Below are 15,047 nucleotides of genomic sequence, written 5' to 3' on the forward strand. Positions count from 1 at the left end.
TGTATAAAAGGCTTGCGAACGGGAAACATCTTGGTGCATCCTCAGTGGGTTTGTGAGGGCTTGTAATATGGCAGTAAAATTACTGAGCGTATTTCCTCTCCATGATGTGACTAAGGATGGTGTTGATGGACAACACCAAGCCTTGACACCGAAAAGACCTTCAGCACATGACATTGGTAGGCTTGGAGGAGGAGTCCTTAAAGGGCTACAAGACAGGTCTCCATTCTGTTGTATATTCTGTTAATAGACTGTTTGACAGTGTGACAGAAGAACTCGTTAGAGGGACAGGTTGGGAGGGTTCCTGTGGACTGACACTAATTAGGGTCTTCGGTTGGAATACAGAAGGATCTATAACATATAGGATAAAACAGATATTGGCTAACTCCCCCGAATCACAGTTTGATCTTTGTGGTTCGCCTTCATTGTTACCTAACAAGTATGTATTTTTCCGCCGGTTCTGCACCCTAGTAGAACAGCTATTTGGATACGGCTGATCCTTAATCAGGAACAACCTATACAACAAAGGGAGCTATTCACATTTCACAGTCATTTTCCTGTTGTGCTTCCAACAACTCCAAAATCTTTCTCTGATTTGCTTTTGCCTCTTCCAGACACACGTTACAAGCTGCAGAGTCACACGGTCCTCTACATTCCCATTGAGGCCATGAACATTCAACCTAAGAAGGCCATTCAGGACAAAGAACTGGTCCAGCGGTTGGAAAGTAAGTGACCTGTACCATTATTTGATGGTGCTACTGGTATGGGAGCTTTGGCTTTTATTGGGGATTACTGGCAATATGGAGTTTAGTTTTACTGTCTATAACAGTTACCTCACTACAGTATGTAAGGCTGATGTGCTGCATCTGCTGCATTCATTAACTCTTTTGGGCTCTGTGTGCACAATTTGGAACACTACAGGCCAGATGTCCCGTCAGGCATCATAGGCCTGGCCTTAGGCATCAGTGCCATGGGGTACACTGCCCTTTAAAGGTGTCATGGGTCATTCCCAGAAACCTTGTGATGGCGCTGCTCAGGGACAAACATTAGGCCACAGTGGGTGAGCTAGAGCAGTTTGGTCACTGACCTTAAACACTTTGGCATGCTGATAATATAGCACCCACCTGCCTTTTGAAGGGAGTTTCACTGTGAGGTCTGAGCAGAATGGAGGAGTATAAATAGGGTCTGGCATTGGGGATATTTGGTAATAGTATTAGGGAAAGGGTGTAAAGATGATCAGTTGTTTTTAATGAATCTGTTCAGCACAGAGACCGCTTTTTAGTTGGGTAGAAGCGTTTCCAATGAAACATTCAGGGCTCCTATTAGAACCATGTCACACATGTGGGGAGCTCTTGATCACTTCTTAGTCTTAACTCTTGAAGACTTTGTTGATTTTGTCAGAATTGAGAACGACAACTGAGATTACTTTAATGGCTCTTTTAGCAGAAATAACGAAATTGCCCTGCATGAAGCCTTTGGAAGGGTGAGTCACTGCTGAACTCACAGCAGCTTCAGGAGGTGTCCGCTGCTATTGACCGTGCATTGCCCTAGTGTGAGGGCGACATGCGTATACTGAACAGATATTAACCTGAGTGCGAGAGTTCAACCAGCCAAGGACCAAATTGACCTCTGGCTGATGTGACCTCTTCTGTTGATACACGGGGATGCATGCTGGTGCTCCCCTTCGCTCTGACCTCTTTCTTAAACCTCCATTTCAGGGCAGTGTGAAAAACTGTAGTCTGTGTGTAATGAACCCAAGTGAAAGTAACACCACTGTCCCTTTAAATTCTGTCTAAATTATTATTGTGTTATGGTAGGTTTCATGTAAATGGATACATCTCTGCCTGTGGATCACAGTAGTCCATGTCAAGATGAATTTACTAGCGAGAGAAAACCCTTGTTATGGAAGCGAATCTAGAGACAAAATTGGAATGCAGAAAATGAATGTGAGGCATAAATCTGGGAAGTTGAAAAGAACGGTTTGACATCTTTGCTTAAACCCTGAATAATCATGCATAAACCTTATAAATCTGTAAGGATAACAAGTTAAAAAACTCTAATTCCAATCTGAGACTACACGGAAGATTGCACTGGGCTTCTGACGTAGATCAGATATCTGACAACCTCTCAAGAAAAAAACAAACGGATTGTTAGGAACATGTTTAAGGCAAATCTGTCTCTGAATATAGGATACAAAAATGGGATTTCTTTTTTTTTTTTTTTTTACTTTTATTTCATTTTTGTACAATACCGCACATCCAAATCAATCTACAGTTACATAATATTTAGTGCGTTTTGCCCTTCATTTAGTACAGACTTCAAGTGGTCACTAGTAGCTACATTATTACATACATATTTCAGGAAGATAAACTCGACAGGAGGAGGACAGGAATTCTCCCATTGCAGGACTGTGGCACTCAGGGTCTCTCCGTGGACATGTTATGGGTACATGCAGTAGTGGCCGTTACCAGGGTTGTGTGTTGGCAGTGGTTTTGAGTGCAAGGCGATAAACTTTCAGCGGTTGGCATATATCACGGGCCTAGAGGTAGATGGCTGCAGAGTTGCATAGAGCTTGCTGTTTGTGTCACTGTATATTAGGCTGTTAAGGTGTGCATTTCTAGTGGGTGGCTGATTCCTGCCCACTGAATGGCAATTTCTCTTCTAACAAGTAGTAGGGCAATAGCAATAAAATGGCGCAATGTAGTAGGGATGTCGTGGATGTATCCCAAGAGTTCCAGTAGTGGGGAGGGTCCATTGGTGAGTTTAGTCATATGTGCTAACTTGGAAAAAATATCCTGCTGGTATTATGCTATCTTACTACAGGTCCACGTGATGTGGGCAAAGTTCGCTAAAGGGGAGTGGCAATTGGGACAATCGGGCGTGCAAGTTGGATCTATTTGATATAATTTAACGGGTGTAGCATATGCCCGCCAAAGAAATTTCAAATGTAATAACATATGGCGATTATTAAAGGATGCTAATCGCGTTTCTGCACAGCATCTGAACCATTGTGAGTTGGATATAGGGTGTCCTAGATCCTGTTCCCAGGCAGCACGCAACTTGGCATCCCGGGTAGGTAATAAGGCCAGGATGGTGTGGTAAAGTTTAGAGATAAAATTATCCCCGTGAGTGTCTTTAATAATCAATGTCGGGGTGGGAAGTCTTCCGAATCTAAGTGTAACTGGGAATCTGGGCTCTAAGTGCCCCCTGCAGACGCTGCAACACAAAATAGTCCATCAAGTGGGCGCTTTGGAAGCGTGTATCTTCTGTTCGTGAGAACACATGTCCGTTTGGGAAGAGGTCCCCAATTGTGCTCAATGAGTATCTTGAAAGGGTGCATTGGACCAGAGCTTCTTGCGTGATAAGCAGCCGAGGCTTGGCAGCTAAGGGGAGAGCTGGTGAATACAATAAATGGCCACCTGTCATACATATCCAGGCCCAACTAATTGTAGATACAGTTTGGATATCATGCGGATCGCACGGCAAACCAGCCGGCAGCATTGCTGCCAGTGGTGTTTGGTCAGCCAAGTCAATCTTAAGCTTGGTGTAGGGGGAAATCGCCATTACAACGCAGTCATTACATCGCACTGCTTTAACAACGCAGCTGTTACAACGCAACTGCCTTTACATCGCATGTCACTACAACGCATGTCACTACAACGCATACCATTACAACGCATGCCATTACAACGCAATGTAAGGTAAGTAATGGAGATTTTTTAGTTTTAGGGTGGGTATGGGTTTTGGGGTAGCTGGGAATAGTAATTTTTACCCCTACGCTATCCAACACTTACCCTACTGTTGCACTCACAGGAGTAGAAATAGTAATTTTTACCCCTACTCTATTTAACGCTTACCCTACTGTTGCACTCACTGGAGTGGGAATAGTAATTTTCACCCCTACACTATCCAACACTTACCCTACTGTTGCCCTAAAAGTATTATGCGCTGTAATGGTATGCGTTGTAATGGAATGCGTTGTAATGGTAGTTTTAAAAAATGCGAGGTAATGGCATGTGTTGTAAAATCATGCGATGTAATGGTAATTGCTATGTAAATACCACGTTGTAAAAGCATGCGTTGTAATTGTTTGCTTCGTAACATCATATATTCGTTGTAGGGTTTCCGGGCATCAGGGTGGTACCAGTGCAGAGCAAAACTACATTGTGCACTAGATATTTGAGGTGGAAGTTGGGGACTCCGAAGCTTCTGTGCTTGTACGGAAGGACCATTGTGTCCCATCCATCTCTCGGCTGCCTCCCCCCTCGTCCCCCTAAGATGAGGCATGTGAGGGTGGTGCGAAGCATTGCAAAGAATGCGTTAGTCAGCGGGAAAGGATATCGTGAAAGAGATACAAAAACTCGGGCAAGATTACCATTTTCATGATGGCTATACGGTCCGTCATCGGAATGGGGAGTTGTAACCAGAGCTCTACTCGAGCTGACAGTTTATCCACAGCAGGGAGAGTATGGAGAGTGGATGGCCAATAAAGAAGTACTCACTCTTACTCCATTCCTGTCATCTTTAACCTCAACAGTAAGACTTGTACTTTGTCCCTATAGATATGTATCCCCAGATATTTGGTAGAGGTGTCGCACCACAGCAAAGGGAATTCACTGTCAGTCCTACTCGTCGCTGTCATTGGGGGTAACAGTTTGAACTTTCCCCAGTTTCTATGTAATCCTGATAGGGCTTCTTACCGGATTATCTCACGCAGGATAATTGCCATATTTTCGATCGGGTGCCGCACATAGAGGATGATATCATCAGCATAGAGTGTAATTAGGAGTGGACCAGATTTAAATTTCAGTCCTCTGTGAAGGTGGTGTGCCTGTAAGTGACGTATCGGGGTCTAGAGCTATAATGAATAAGAGGGGTGACAGAGGACATCCCTGTCTAGTTTCCCATGATAGGGGGAAAGGAGCAGTTAGCGCCCCATTTAGACGAATGCATACTATGGTCTGCGTATATAGTAGTGTAATAAGGGATGCGATGCCCAGGGGGACAACCATTTTCCTCAAGGTGTCATGCAGTAAAGGCCATTCTAGTGAGTTGAATGCCTTTTCAGCATCTAATAGCGCCACCACGGCTGGTACGGAGGGAGATATTCTGTGTAGCACTGCGAAGAGTGTACGTAGATTTTGGGCCGTAGATCTGTGCAGGACAAATCCTGACTGGGCAGGAGATATTATTTGATCCATTATGAGGGAGAGTCGGGTCGCTATGCAAATATTTTGCGAAGTTTAGGAATGAAAGCGGCCTATAAGAACCACATTGCTGTTGGTCCTTCCTGGGTTTGGTGAGTAGTATGATCACCGCTTCTCGGAGAGTGGGCGGGAGTTTGCCGTTTTCCAGCTATTCCCTGTAAAGTGCCTAGAGATGTGGGGATAGCAGGTGTTTGTATGTTTTATAGAAAATCCCTGAGAACCCATCGAGGCCTGGCGCCTTCAAGCCATCCATAGATTCTTTTGCTTGGATTATTTCTTCTACCGCGAATGACTCCCCAAGAAGTTGCTGGTGTGCGGTGCTAAGCCACACCATAGGTATTTCTTCCAGATATCTAATTCTATCAGTGGCGTCTTCCATCACACTGAAAGTATACAGATCGATATAGTAAGTAAGTATTTCATTCTGAATACCCAGTGCATCTGTAACATGCGTGCCATCTGATCGTCGGAGGGTGGATATAATGAGATTGACCCCTGGGGGTTTGCAGCATCCTGGCCAGCGTGCGACCCAGCCTCTCTCCCTCCCCGTACCTCATGGCCGTCGCGTACTGCCCAAGGTAATGAGCTTCTCTCTCAGCCGACTCTTGAAATTCGGCCAACAAGGGGGCTCAGCGGTGTAAGTGTGTTGATGACTGTTGTAATGTCTGGTACTGGTCAAGCTCAGCTAGCTTCTTCTCAATTTGAAACAGGGTGTTACGCAAGTGTCTCCAAATCCCTGGATGTTTGGAAGTACAAATTCCTCTCATATGTTCATTGAATGCTTCCCACAGGATGGCCCAGGACTCAACAGTCCCTTTGCTTATTTCTAAATATTCTATTATAGCAGTGCAGATATTCGTCCGAAAGAGTTCATCTTGGAGCTCCATCCACGGGAATCTCTTCAGCCTTTCAACCCACTCTAGGTATATGTACCTTCAGTACTACTGGGGAGTGATCTGACAGTGTGCTGGGAAGATCCAATATGGAATTGATCCAGGGAGTAAGGGTGGATGCAAGGAGCCAGTAGTCAAAGCACAAGTCCAGGTGTTAAGTTGTGCAGAATGATATGTGTATGTGGGTTGGAATGGGTCCTTCTTATGCCAGACATCGACTAGTGTATGTGTATCAAAAAGCTCCTATAAAGCGTGCCGAGAACGAGGATTGGTGCTCAGTGTATTCGCAGTGCTGTCCAGTCCAGGGTTAAACAAGATGTTGAAATCTCCTCCCATACAAATATGATCTACAGCTACTAGGTCAATCTGTGTTTGTAGGTGTTGGTAGGATTCCGGGTGGTCGGTGTTCGGCACATATATGTTTACTAACAGGATGTTGGTTCATAATAGCTTGCCAGTCACTAATAGATACCGTCCCTCTATATCAGCGCGAATCACCGATAATTGAAACAGCATTCGCTTATGTATCAGTATGGAGACTTCTCTTACGTATATGCTATAGCTGGAGAAAAAAAACAATGTGGCCCCCAGGTGGGTGCGAAGGCGGGTGGTGGAGTGGGGAATAAATGTATCTCCTGTAAAAAGGCAATATCGACCTGAGCTGTAAATATTGTAATACCTGTTTGCCCTTATGCTGATTGTTTAACCCTCGTATGTTCCATGTCACTGGTGGGATGTCTGCGAAGGGTTGGACCTTGTTGTGTACTGTCACTGCATATGAAAAAGAAAAGGGAATGCAGCTGAGATAGGTGGTGCGGCACTGTCAATAAACTATGAATCCAAAAGCATCAAACATTCCCAATACTCATCACATTTTACCCCTTCCCCTACTCCCCCACCCCGAGTCTCGTTACACTGGGGTAGAGCCCACCACAGCAGACTTACTCAGGACATAATCTCTCTTAACATAGAGTGATAACAAATCAACTGTGTGTGAATCACACTCCGGGGTGGCAACGTCATGTTGGGTCCCCACATCCTGTAGGAAGAAAAAAAGAGCATTGTGATTGTCATTTACTTTAAAAATTAACATTATCAGAGGCATTTTAAAGGCATCCAGCAACATAAAATCAATGTGCATGAATTCTATGCACAGCTAATACATAGTTAGTTTCACTTTAGGGCTGGGACAATCAGCCAGTAGAACAGAGATCGGCGCTGGAGTGGTCATCTTCCGAGGATTCATGCCGCAGCGTGCTCCTTGGAGTATTGGCTACAGAAGTCCTGCACATCTGTTGGAGTGTCAAACAAGCGCGGTTTGCCATTCACCTCTTCTTGTAGTTGGGCAGGATAAACCATCCCATATCGAAGCCCCAGATAGTGCAGTGTAGCCTTAACACCACTGCATTTTCGGTGGGCGTCCTGGACTATCGCGATAAAGTCCAGGAACAGAGAGACCGAGGACGCCTGTCAGCTAAGCAGACCTTTTTCTCTTGCCAGGCACAAGGCTGTGTCATGGTCCTTGGAGTTCAACATGCGAGCAAAGAGTGGTCTTGGTGGGTATCCCAGATTCGGGTCCGGTCCATGGTAGTTGTGGGCCCTCTCGACCATGATTGTTGACGTGAAAGATTCTTTGCCAAACTTGTCTGACAAGAGTTGTACGAACTGGTCAGTGCATCCAGTGTTTGTAGATTTAGGTATCCGTAAAATGCGGATATTGTTACGCCTGCTTCTGGCCTCTAAATCCTTATTTTTCATTGCAACCATTTTCATGAGTCTTTCCATGCAGTCTAGCGTCTTGCCTGATTGAGCGGACTCATCCTCCAAGTCCGACACTCTGCTTTCAACAGAGTCAAGCCTCCATTCATGACATTCCAGGCGCTCACCTATTGCATCTAGCCTTTTATCTAAGGCCTCAAAGCGGCTGTCTAGGGCTCTGAAGGACTCTTGCAGCTTCGTTAAGAGTGCATGTGTGCCAGGCAGTGACACTGCAGGTGCGTCTGATGTAGTGCCACCCTCTGCCATCGTCGGGCCCGAGCCAGTGCCTGGTGGTTTGGTTTTGTCGAAGTTTAGCCGGCACTGCTTCGGAACGCCACGGACCATAGCCCGTTGTAAGTGTAAAGTTTGATGACTATCGGTCCCGGCCCAATTAAACTGCAGCAATCAGTGCAACAAGCTAAGATGAAGGAGGGTTTGTAACTATTTCATGAGGGTCACACTGCTGGCGAAGTAAGGGAAGCCAACTGCCTTTTTTCAGAGTGTGAATGTGGTGCCAGGCCGCTGAGGGAGATACAGGTGAAGGCATCAAGGGTCGCACCCCTGGCAACGTTAATGGTACTCAGCTTGTCTAGATTAGGTCCTCAGCAGCGCAATGTTTAGGCACACCATTGGTCACTGTGCATCGGTAACGAGGGTTGTTGGCAGTGTCACAGGGGGGTGGAGGTAGGAAACCCTGGAGTCGGGACCAGGAGGCGCGCCGCCAAACCCGTCCTCCCTGGTCCCAACGTCACAAGGTCAACAGATTCAACAGGGGCCCCAGTGACAGAAGGCAGGAAGCACTTCAGGAAACAAGGGAGCTACCTCGCCACCGCTTTCCCAATTCTGGACGTCCAGCGCCTGGTACAGTCACCCCAGGCCGCCTCAGCCTCCAGGCCAGAGCTAGTAGTGTGCATGCAGGGATAATGGCTTATGCGGGCGTGGACAAAAGACACACACACAGCAATGGGCTGGCCTGACTCAGCCCGGTGGCCGGCCCACCAGGCTCACCCGCGATCCCTGTCACCGTAGGGCCTCCGGGGGGAACACTAGCCGACCATACCTTGGTCCGCGTGTGCCACTCTCTTGTATGGCCTCCTGTCATGCCCCCAAGCCACTTTCCTGTGAGCGAGGCTAGTATCTGCGGGCCCCGCCTCTTCACACCAGTGGCTGGGGCCCCATGGTGCTTTACCCCACAGCCCAGGCACTTCGCTGCGCGATGGCCCCAGTCCAGGTGCCAGACGGGTCTCTCTGGGCTGAGCTGCAGATTTTCTCCAGGCCCACACAAATTCCGGAGAGCCTGGCACCACAGGACACCTCAGAAGCAGCCGCACCTCCAGAGCTATCCTGCTCAGGCACAGCGCAGTCAGGCTGGGCGGCAGCTGGGCTTCAACAGCGCGACGGCAGGTCCGGATTACTTCAGCACCGTCTGTGCCGCTCTCCCCTCAGCAAGGTGGCCAGCAGTGAGGCGGTATCCAAGCCAGGGGGCTGTCCAGGAAGGATGGTGGCACGGAGGTCAGTATATGGCCAGGATTGTGAGGATGCTGGCAGAACTTCAGTGCTACACGGCCATTGCGGTCGGAAGCCTGGCCACGCCCCCTGAAAATGGGATTTCTTTTGCAGTGACGTGTTAACTAGGGGCGGGCAGAGAACTCTGCTCCTCCAGTGGAGTGTGCGGAGATTTGCCTACTCCGCGCTCAGTTGAGAACGGGGAGTATACCGGTCCCTGCTTCTGAACCCAGCCAGGTCGGTTGAGCCTGCCCTGGCCCCGATGGACCCCTGTCCCCAGCGCCCGGACCCTCGGCTGGCTTGCAGGACGAGGGGCTCCCACACCACAGGGCCCGCTGAACGGAGCTCAAGCCCAGAGCCCAGCTTCCAAACCGCCCCCGGAGACAACGAGGAGCTAGGCAGTCCTCCCCACCCTGCAGCCGCCCTGCCCTGGCTACTGACTGTCACCCCCCACACCCAGACCCTTATGCGTCAGAGTGCTGACTCGGGCAGGTCTACCTTCCACCTTCCCGAAGCCTGGGGGGGCAGGAACCAAGGAGGGTTAGGCCCAGGCCATGTCCTCCCCCCGCCGGTCTGCCCAGGGAGCCCTATTCCTTAGACTATTAGGGGGCTTACAGAATCCTGGGGAAAGACAACACTTGGAGTGTGCCTGGCCAGCCGGCAGGCTGGCTATCTGGTCACCCAGCCCACAGGGCCATCTGGTCACCCTGCCCGCAGGGCCAGCTGGTCGCCCGGCCCGCAGGGCCATCTGGTCACGAAGCCAGGCGACCAGATGGCCTGGGACGACTCAGTGTCCAGCTGGCCTGAGACAGAGGGACCCAGTCACCCTTGCAGTCTGATGATGGCGAGGTGCCTAGGGTGTGCTTGCAGGAGGTGGCCGAGGGTTATGGACTGGCGCCATCCGTCACTCAGGCCGCTCCACCGTTAATGATCCTTCCGCAGGTTCACCTACGGAAACCTTGTTACGACTTTTACTTCCTCTACATAGTCAAGTTTGATCGTCTTCTCAGCGCTCCGCCCAGGGCTGTTGTCGACCCCGGCGGGGCCGATCCGAGGACCTCACTAAACCATCCAAGCGGTAGTAGCGACGGGCGGCTGGACAAAGAGCAGGGACTTAATCAACGCGAGCTTATGACCCGCACTTACTGGGAATTCCTCGCTCATGGGAAATAATTGAAATCCCTATCACTAACAGGGTTCAGCTGGTTACCCGCACCTGTTGGCGAAGGGTAGACACACGCAGATCCGTTCAGTGTAGCGCGCATGCAGCCCTGTACATCTAAGGGCATCACAGACCTGTTATTGCTCGATCTCGTGTGGCTGAACGCCACTTGTCCCTCTAAGAAGTCGGACGCCGACCGCTTGGGGTCGCGTAGCTAGTTAGCATGGAGGAGTCTCGTTCGCTATCGGAATTAACCAGACAAATCGCTCCACCAACTAAGAACAGCCATGCACCACCATCCACAGAATTGAGAAAGAGCTATCAATTTGTCAATTCCTTTCCGTGTCCGGGCCGGGTGAGGTTTCCCATGTTGTGTCAAATTTAGCCGCAGGCTCCACTCCTGGTGGTGCCCTTCCGTCAATTCCTTTAAGTTTCAGCTTTGCAACCATCCTTCCCCCGGAACCCAAAGACTTTGGTTTCCCGGAAGCTGCTCGGCGGGTCATGGGAATAACGCCACTGGATCGCAAGCCGGCATTGTTTATGGTCGGAACTACAACGGTATCTGATCATCTCCGAACCTCTGACTTTTGTTCTTGATTAATAAAAGCATTCTTGGCAAACGCTTTCGCTTTGGTTCGTCTTGCGCCAGTCCTAGAATTTCACCTCTAGCGGCACAATACGAATGCCCCCGGCCATCCCTCTTAATCATGGCCCCAGTTCCGAAAACCAGCAAAATAGAACCGTAGTCCTGTTCTATTATTCCTAGCTGAAGTATTCAGGTGACTGGCCTGCTTTGAACATTCTAATTTTTTCAAACTAAACGCTTCGGACCCCCAGGACACTCAGTCAAGAGCATCAAGGGGGCGCCGAGAGTCAGGGGCTGGGACAGGCAGTAGCTCGCCTCACAACGGACTGCCAGCTCGATCCCAAGCTCCAACTACGAGCTTTTTAACTGCAGCAACTTTAATATACTCTATTGGAGCTGGAATTACAGCGGCTGCTGGCACCAGACTTGCCCTTCAATGGATCCTCGTTAAAGGATTTAAAGTGTACTCGTGGTGGAAAGCACGCATCGCTGGCTCAGCCCTAGACCTCCTCCCTGAGCCCCTCCTCGTCCCATGATAGCAAAACTGCTCAACTACAGGGACAGGGATGCGGCCCTACGGCAAGCCAGAGAAAAGGGTGTATTGACATACGAGGACTCCACGATATCCCTATATCCTGACTTCACCATGAAGGTGCAGGAGGCCAGGCGCCATTTCGGTCCGCTAAAACATCGGCTTCGTGAGCAGAACATGGACTATGCAATGTTGTACCCAGCCAGACTAAGAGTCATAATGAACGGCAAGGCCAGGATTTTCTCGGCTCCCAAATCTCTTCAAAAGGCTCTCAAAGAATACTCTAAGTCGGAGGTGCGACAACCGGAGGCAGGACGCCCGGAGGGGGCTGCTGGCGGTGGCATGGACGACCAAGACTGAGATATCCCTGGTTCTGTTTATTCTTTCACCCTTGCGCTCCGGTACTCACAGAGTACATGCCTCTAAAAATTAGCCCTCTCTGTTGCGTTCTGCAGAGCGGCGCTGCCTGGTCAGCTACATGACGACTGAAAAGGGAGGTACGAAATAGACTGGACAATTGCAAGTACTGTTAATAACAAGGTTGCAACGGCCTATGGGGTATCTGTTTAGATGCAACTGGACACTTGAGCCCTCTTCGGAGTCACTGGGTGCGGAGGTATAGACAGGCAGCTGTTGTGTTTTTTCTTCCCGTCCTCAATGCTCACAAATGTTAGAATTGTTTATTTCAGGTGTGCCCTATTTAGTCCTGATGATTCAGCATACTGTTTGTTTTACGAGTGTAGTTTGTGTTGTCCTTGCAACATCCGCCCCGAGTGTTACTCACTTCATGGCTTCTAGCCATTCTAATCTAGGGGGGAAGGGTGGGGGGGAGGGAGGACATAGATTATGCGGAGTTGGGGGTTTGCATGGCGCGGGCAAGGGATGGCTATACTGCTTTGGGTGTTTTTTTCTATTTGTTTTGTTTTGGTCACAGTATCAATATGTTACTTGACTCATCTGTCACAGGGTCTCGAGATAAAAGACGGTTCTGGTGTCGATACGGAGGACTACTCTCTGAGGGATATTATCGGGAAATCGACTCCCCCTAAATGGTCCCTAGGTGATAAGCTGAGATTGCTGACCTGGAACGTAAGGGGATTGAATTATTTCTGGAAAACTAGGAAGGTAATTGCTTACCTCAATAGGCATTACATAGATTTCGCACTTATACAGGAGACACACCGACCCTTAGACAACCCAATGTTAACACGCAGAAAGTTGCATGGTACTTTCCATTGCGGTTGGTTTTGTCCACCCACGCGCGTGGGGTTCTCACATGGGTTAATCCAAAATCAGGCCTTTCACCAGAGGGACTGCACGCAGACACTGAGGGCAGATATGCAATCGCAAAATGCAAGGGGAAGGGCATGGAGGTCATTATCATAAACGTCTATGGCCCTAACTTTGATCACCCCCAGTTTTATTGATCACTCCTAGAACCCACTCTGCAGTTACCTTTGCTCTCAAAGTTATGGGGTGGTGATGTTAACTGTGTACTAAACCCAGCTATTGACCGCTCTGGGGGCCCTGCCCGGCGTCAGTCTTTGACTGCTAAGGTGATTGAAGATGTGACTGCTGAGCTTGGCATGATTGACGTCTGGTATACTTGCTTCAGGGATAAGGGGGGTTACACTCACTACTCTGCCCCACACAATCTATACACTAGAATAGATTATTGGTTCCTAGCTGGCTCGCTAAAACACACAATGCGGGGCTGCAAGATACTTCTCGTATTCTGACCACTCACCAATTTTACTGGACCTTGAGTGTCCAAAAAAAACCCTGCTGCAATCACATGGAGATTCCCCCCATACGCACTCTTAGATGAGGCGTTCCGGGCCTAAATGTGAGTAGCCATTGAAACCTTCTGAGACACAAACATAGGTTCTGTAACTCAATTTGCCACTGTTTTGGAAACCCTTAAGGTTCATATTAGAGGGACAGCAATAGCCAAGCACGCGGGGGTCCTGCGCTCCATCAGAGGGCGCTTAGAAACTCTTGAGAGGAAACTAGCCGACTTAGAGAGGGTGACCTTGGATGGCGACAATGCTTAGGTCACAGACAAGCTCAAGGCCACATTAGAGGAGTACCATGAAGAAGCTGATAGAGAGGTCAAACTACTTGGGAAGTACACTCAAGCTAGAGCAAATGGTAAGGGGTAAACGCCCGGGTGGTACTCCGGCAACCATAATGACAAGTTGACGTGAGACGACATGTCCTATGGAGATCAGCTCGGAGTCGGGGGACGGTCCAAGTGAGCCTGACTCTGTTGCTAACCGCTTTAAGAATTACTACTCCGAATTATATAAATCCAAACTGCATAACACTGACGTTGCTATGTTAGACTACCTAGCCCACATTAATTTGCCCTGGCTTGCAGATGAGCATAGAGAATACCTTATGAGACCTCTGGAGGCCTGGGAAGACCTTGATGCCCTCAAATCCTGCGAGCCAAAAGTGCTCCGGGCCAAGACGGGCTCACTGTGTCTTTTTATAAAGAGTTCTGGGGCTGCTAGTTCCTCATTTGATCACCCTGTTTGAAGAGATGAGGGAGAGCGGGATTATTCCACCAACGATGCAGGAAGCTATGCCGATTACACTTTTAACACCAGGCAAACCCCCACACGAATGCTCCTCATACAGGCCGTTGTCCCTATTAAACGTGGATACTTAACTATTCGCCAAAGTCCTGGCGAACCGGCTTGCTCCCCTTATTCCAACTTTGGTGGGTCCTGAACATGCAGGGTTCGTCCCTGAACGTACATTAACACACAACTTACATACAGTATTGGGTGAAATTCAACATGTTAAGTCGGAGATTAAAGCAGCCGCGATTTCTTTAGACTCCGAAAAGGCGTTCGATTCTGTAGAGTGGAATTTCATGTTGCTGGTGCTAAGATGTATGGGTATAGGTGTCCTTTTTATTCAACTAGTGGAGGTTCTCTACAATTCTCCTATGGCTGGGGTGAGAGTGGGCAACATCGTAACTTCTTCTATCCCAATCTCCAGAGGTACCCGTCAGGGTTGCCTGTTATCCCCACTACTTTATGCACTGGTAGCGGAACCATTGACTTGTGCCCTAAGAGAATACCACAGTCATAGAGGGCTCAGTTTCCCTAACTATAATTTAATAATTTCCACCTACGTGGATGACACACTACTGTATATTAGGGATCCGCCTACTAAACTCTCCCCAGTGTTAAGAGAGGTTGTAAGATTTGGTGAATTCTCAGGGCATAAAATTAATTGGTCTAAATCTACTATTTTTCCCCTTACTCCAAGTATGGAGCCGATAGAGTTGGAGTTCCCTCTGACCTGGACCACAGACCCTGTGCGATACTTGGGGATTCAAGTCCATACATGCTCAGAAACGGTATTCACAGAGAACTACGGCAGAGCGATTGTT

At 48.7% G+C, this 15,047-nt stretch overlaps 1 protein-coding gene and 1 pseudogene across 1 annotated transcript in view; one reads left to right on the forward strand and one right to left on the reverse strand.

Annotated features, from left to right (window-relative positions):
- Window positions 1-15,047, forward strand: part of DNAH2 (dynein axonemal heavy chain 2) — a 2,945,517-nt gene that overhangs the window by 158,055 nt on the left and 2,772,415 nt on the right. The window contains exon 6 of the mRNA XM_085638712.1: window positions 612-722. Within this exon, the coding sequence (XP_085494838.1) occupies window positions 612-722 (111 nt within the window). The remainder of the gene's footprint in view (window positions 1-611; window positions 723-15,047) is intronic.
- On the reverse strand, window positions 10,287-11,718 carry LOC146782800 (18S ribosomal RNA; annotated as a pseudogene).

This window comes from Triturus cristatus, chromosome 12 (assembly GCF_964204655.1).
Source record: "Triturus cristatus chromosome 12, aTriCri1.1, whole genome shotgun sequence".
NCBI classification, from domain to species: domain Eukaryota; kingdom Metazoa; phylum Chordata; class Amphibia; order Caudata; family Salamandridae; genus Triturus; species Triturus cristatus.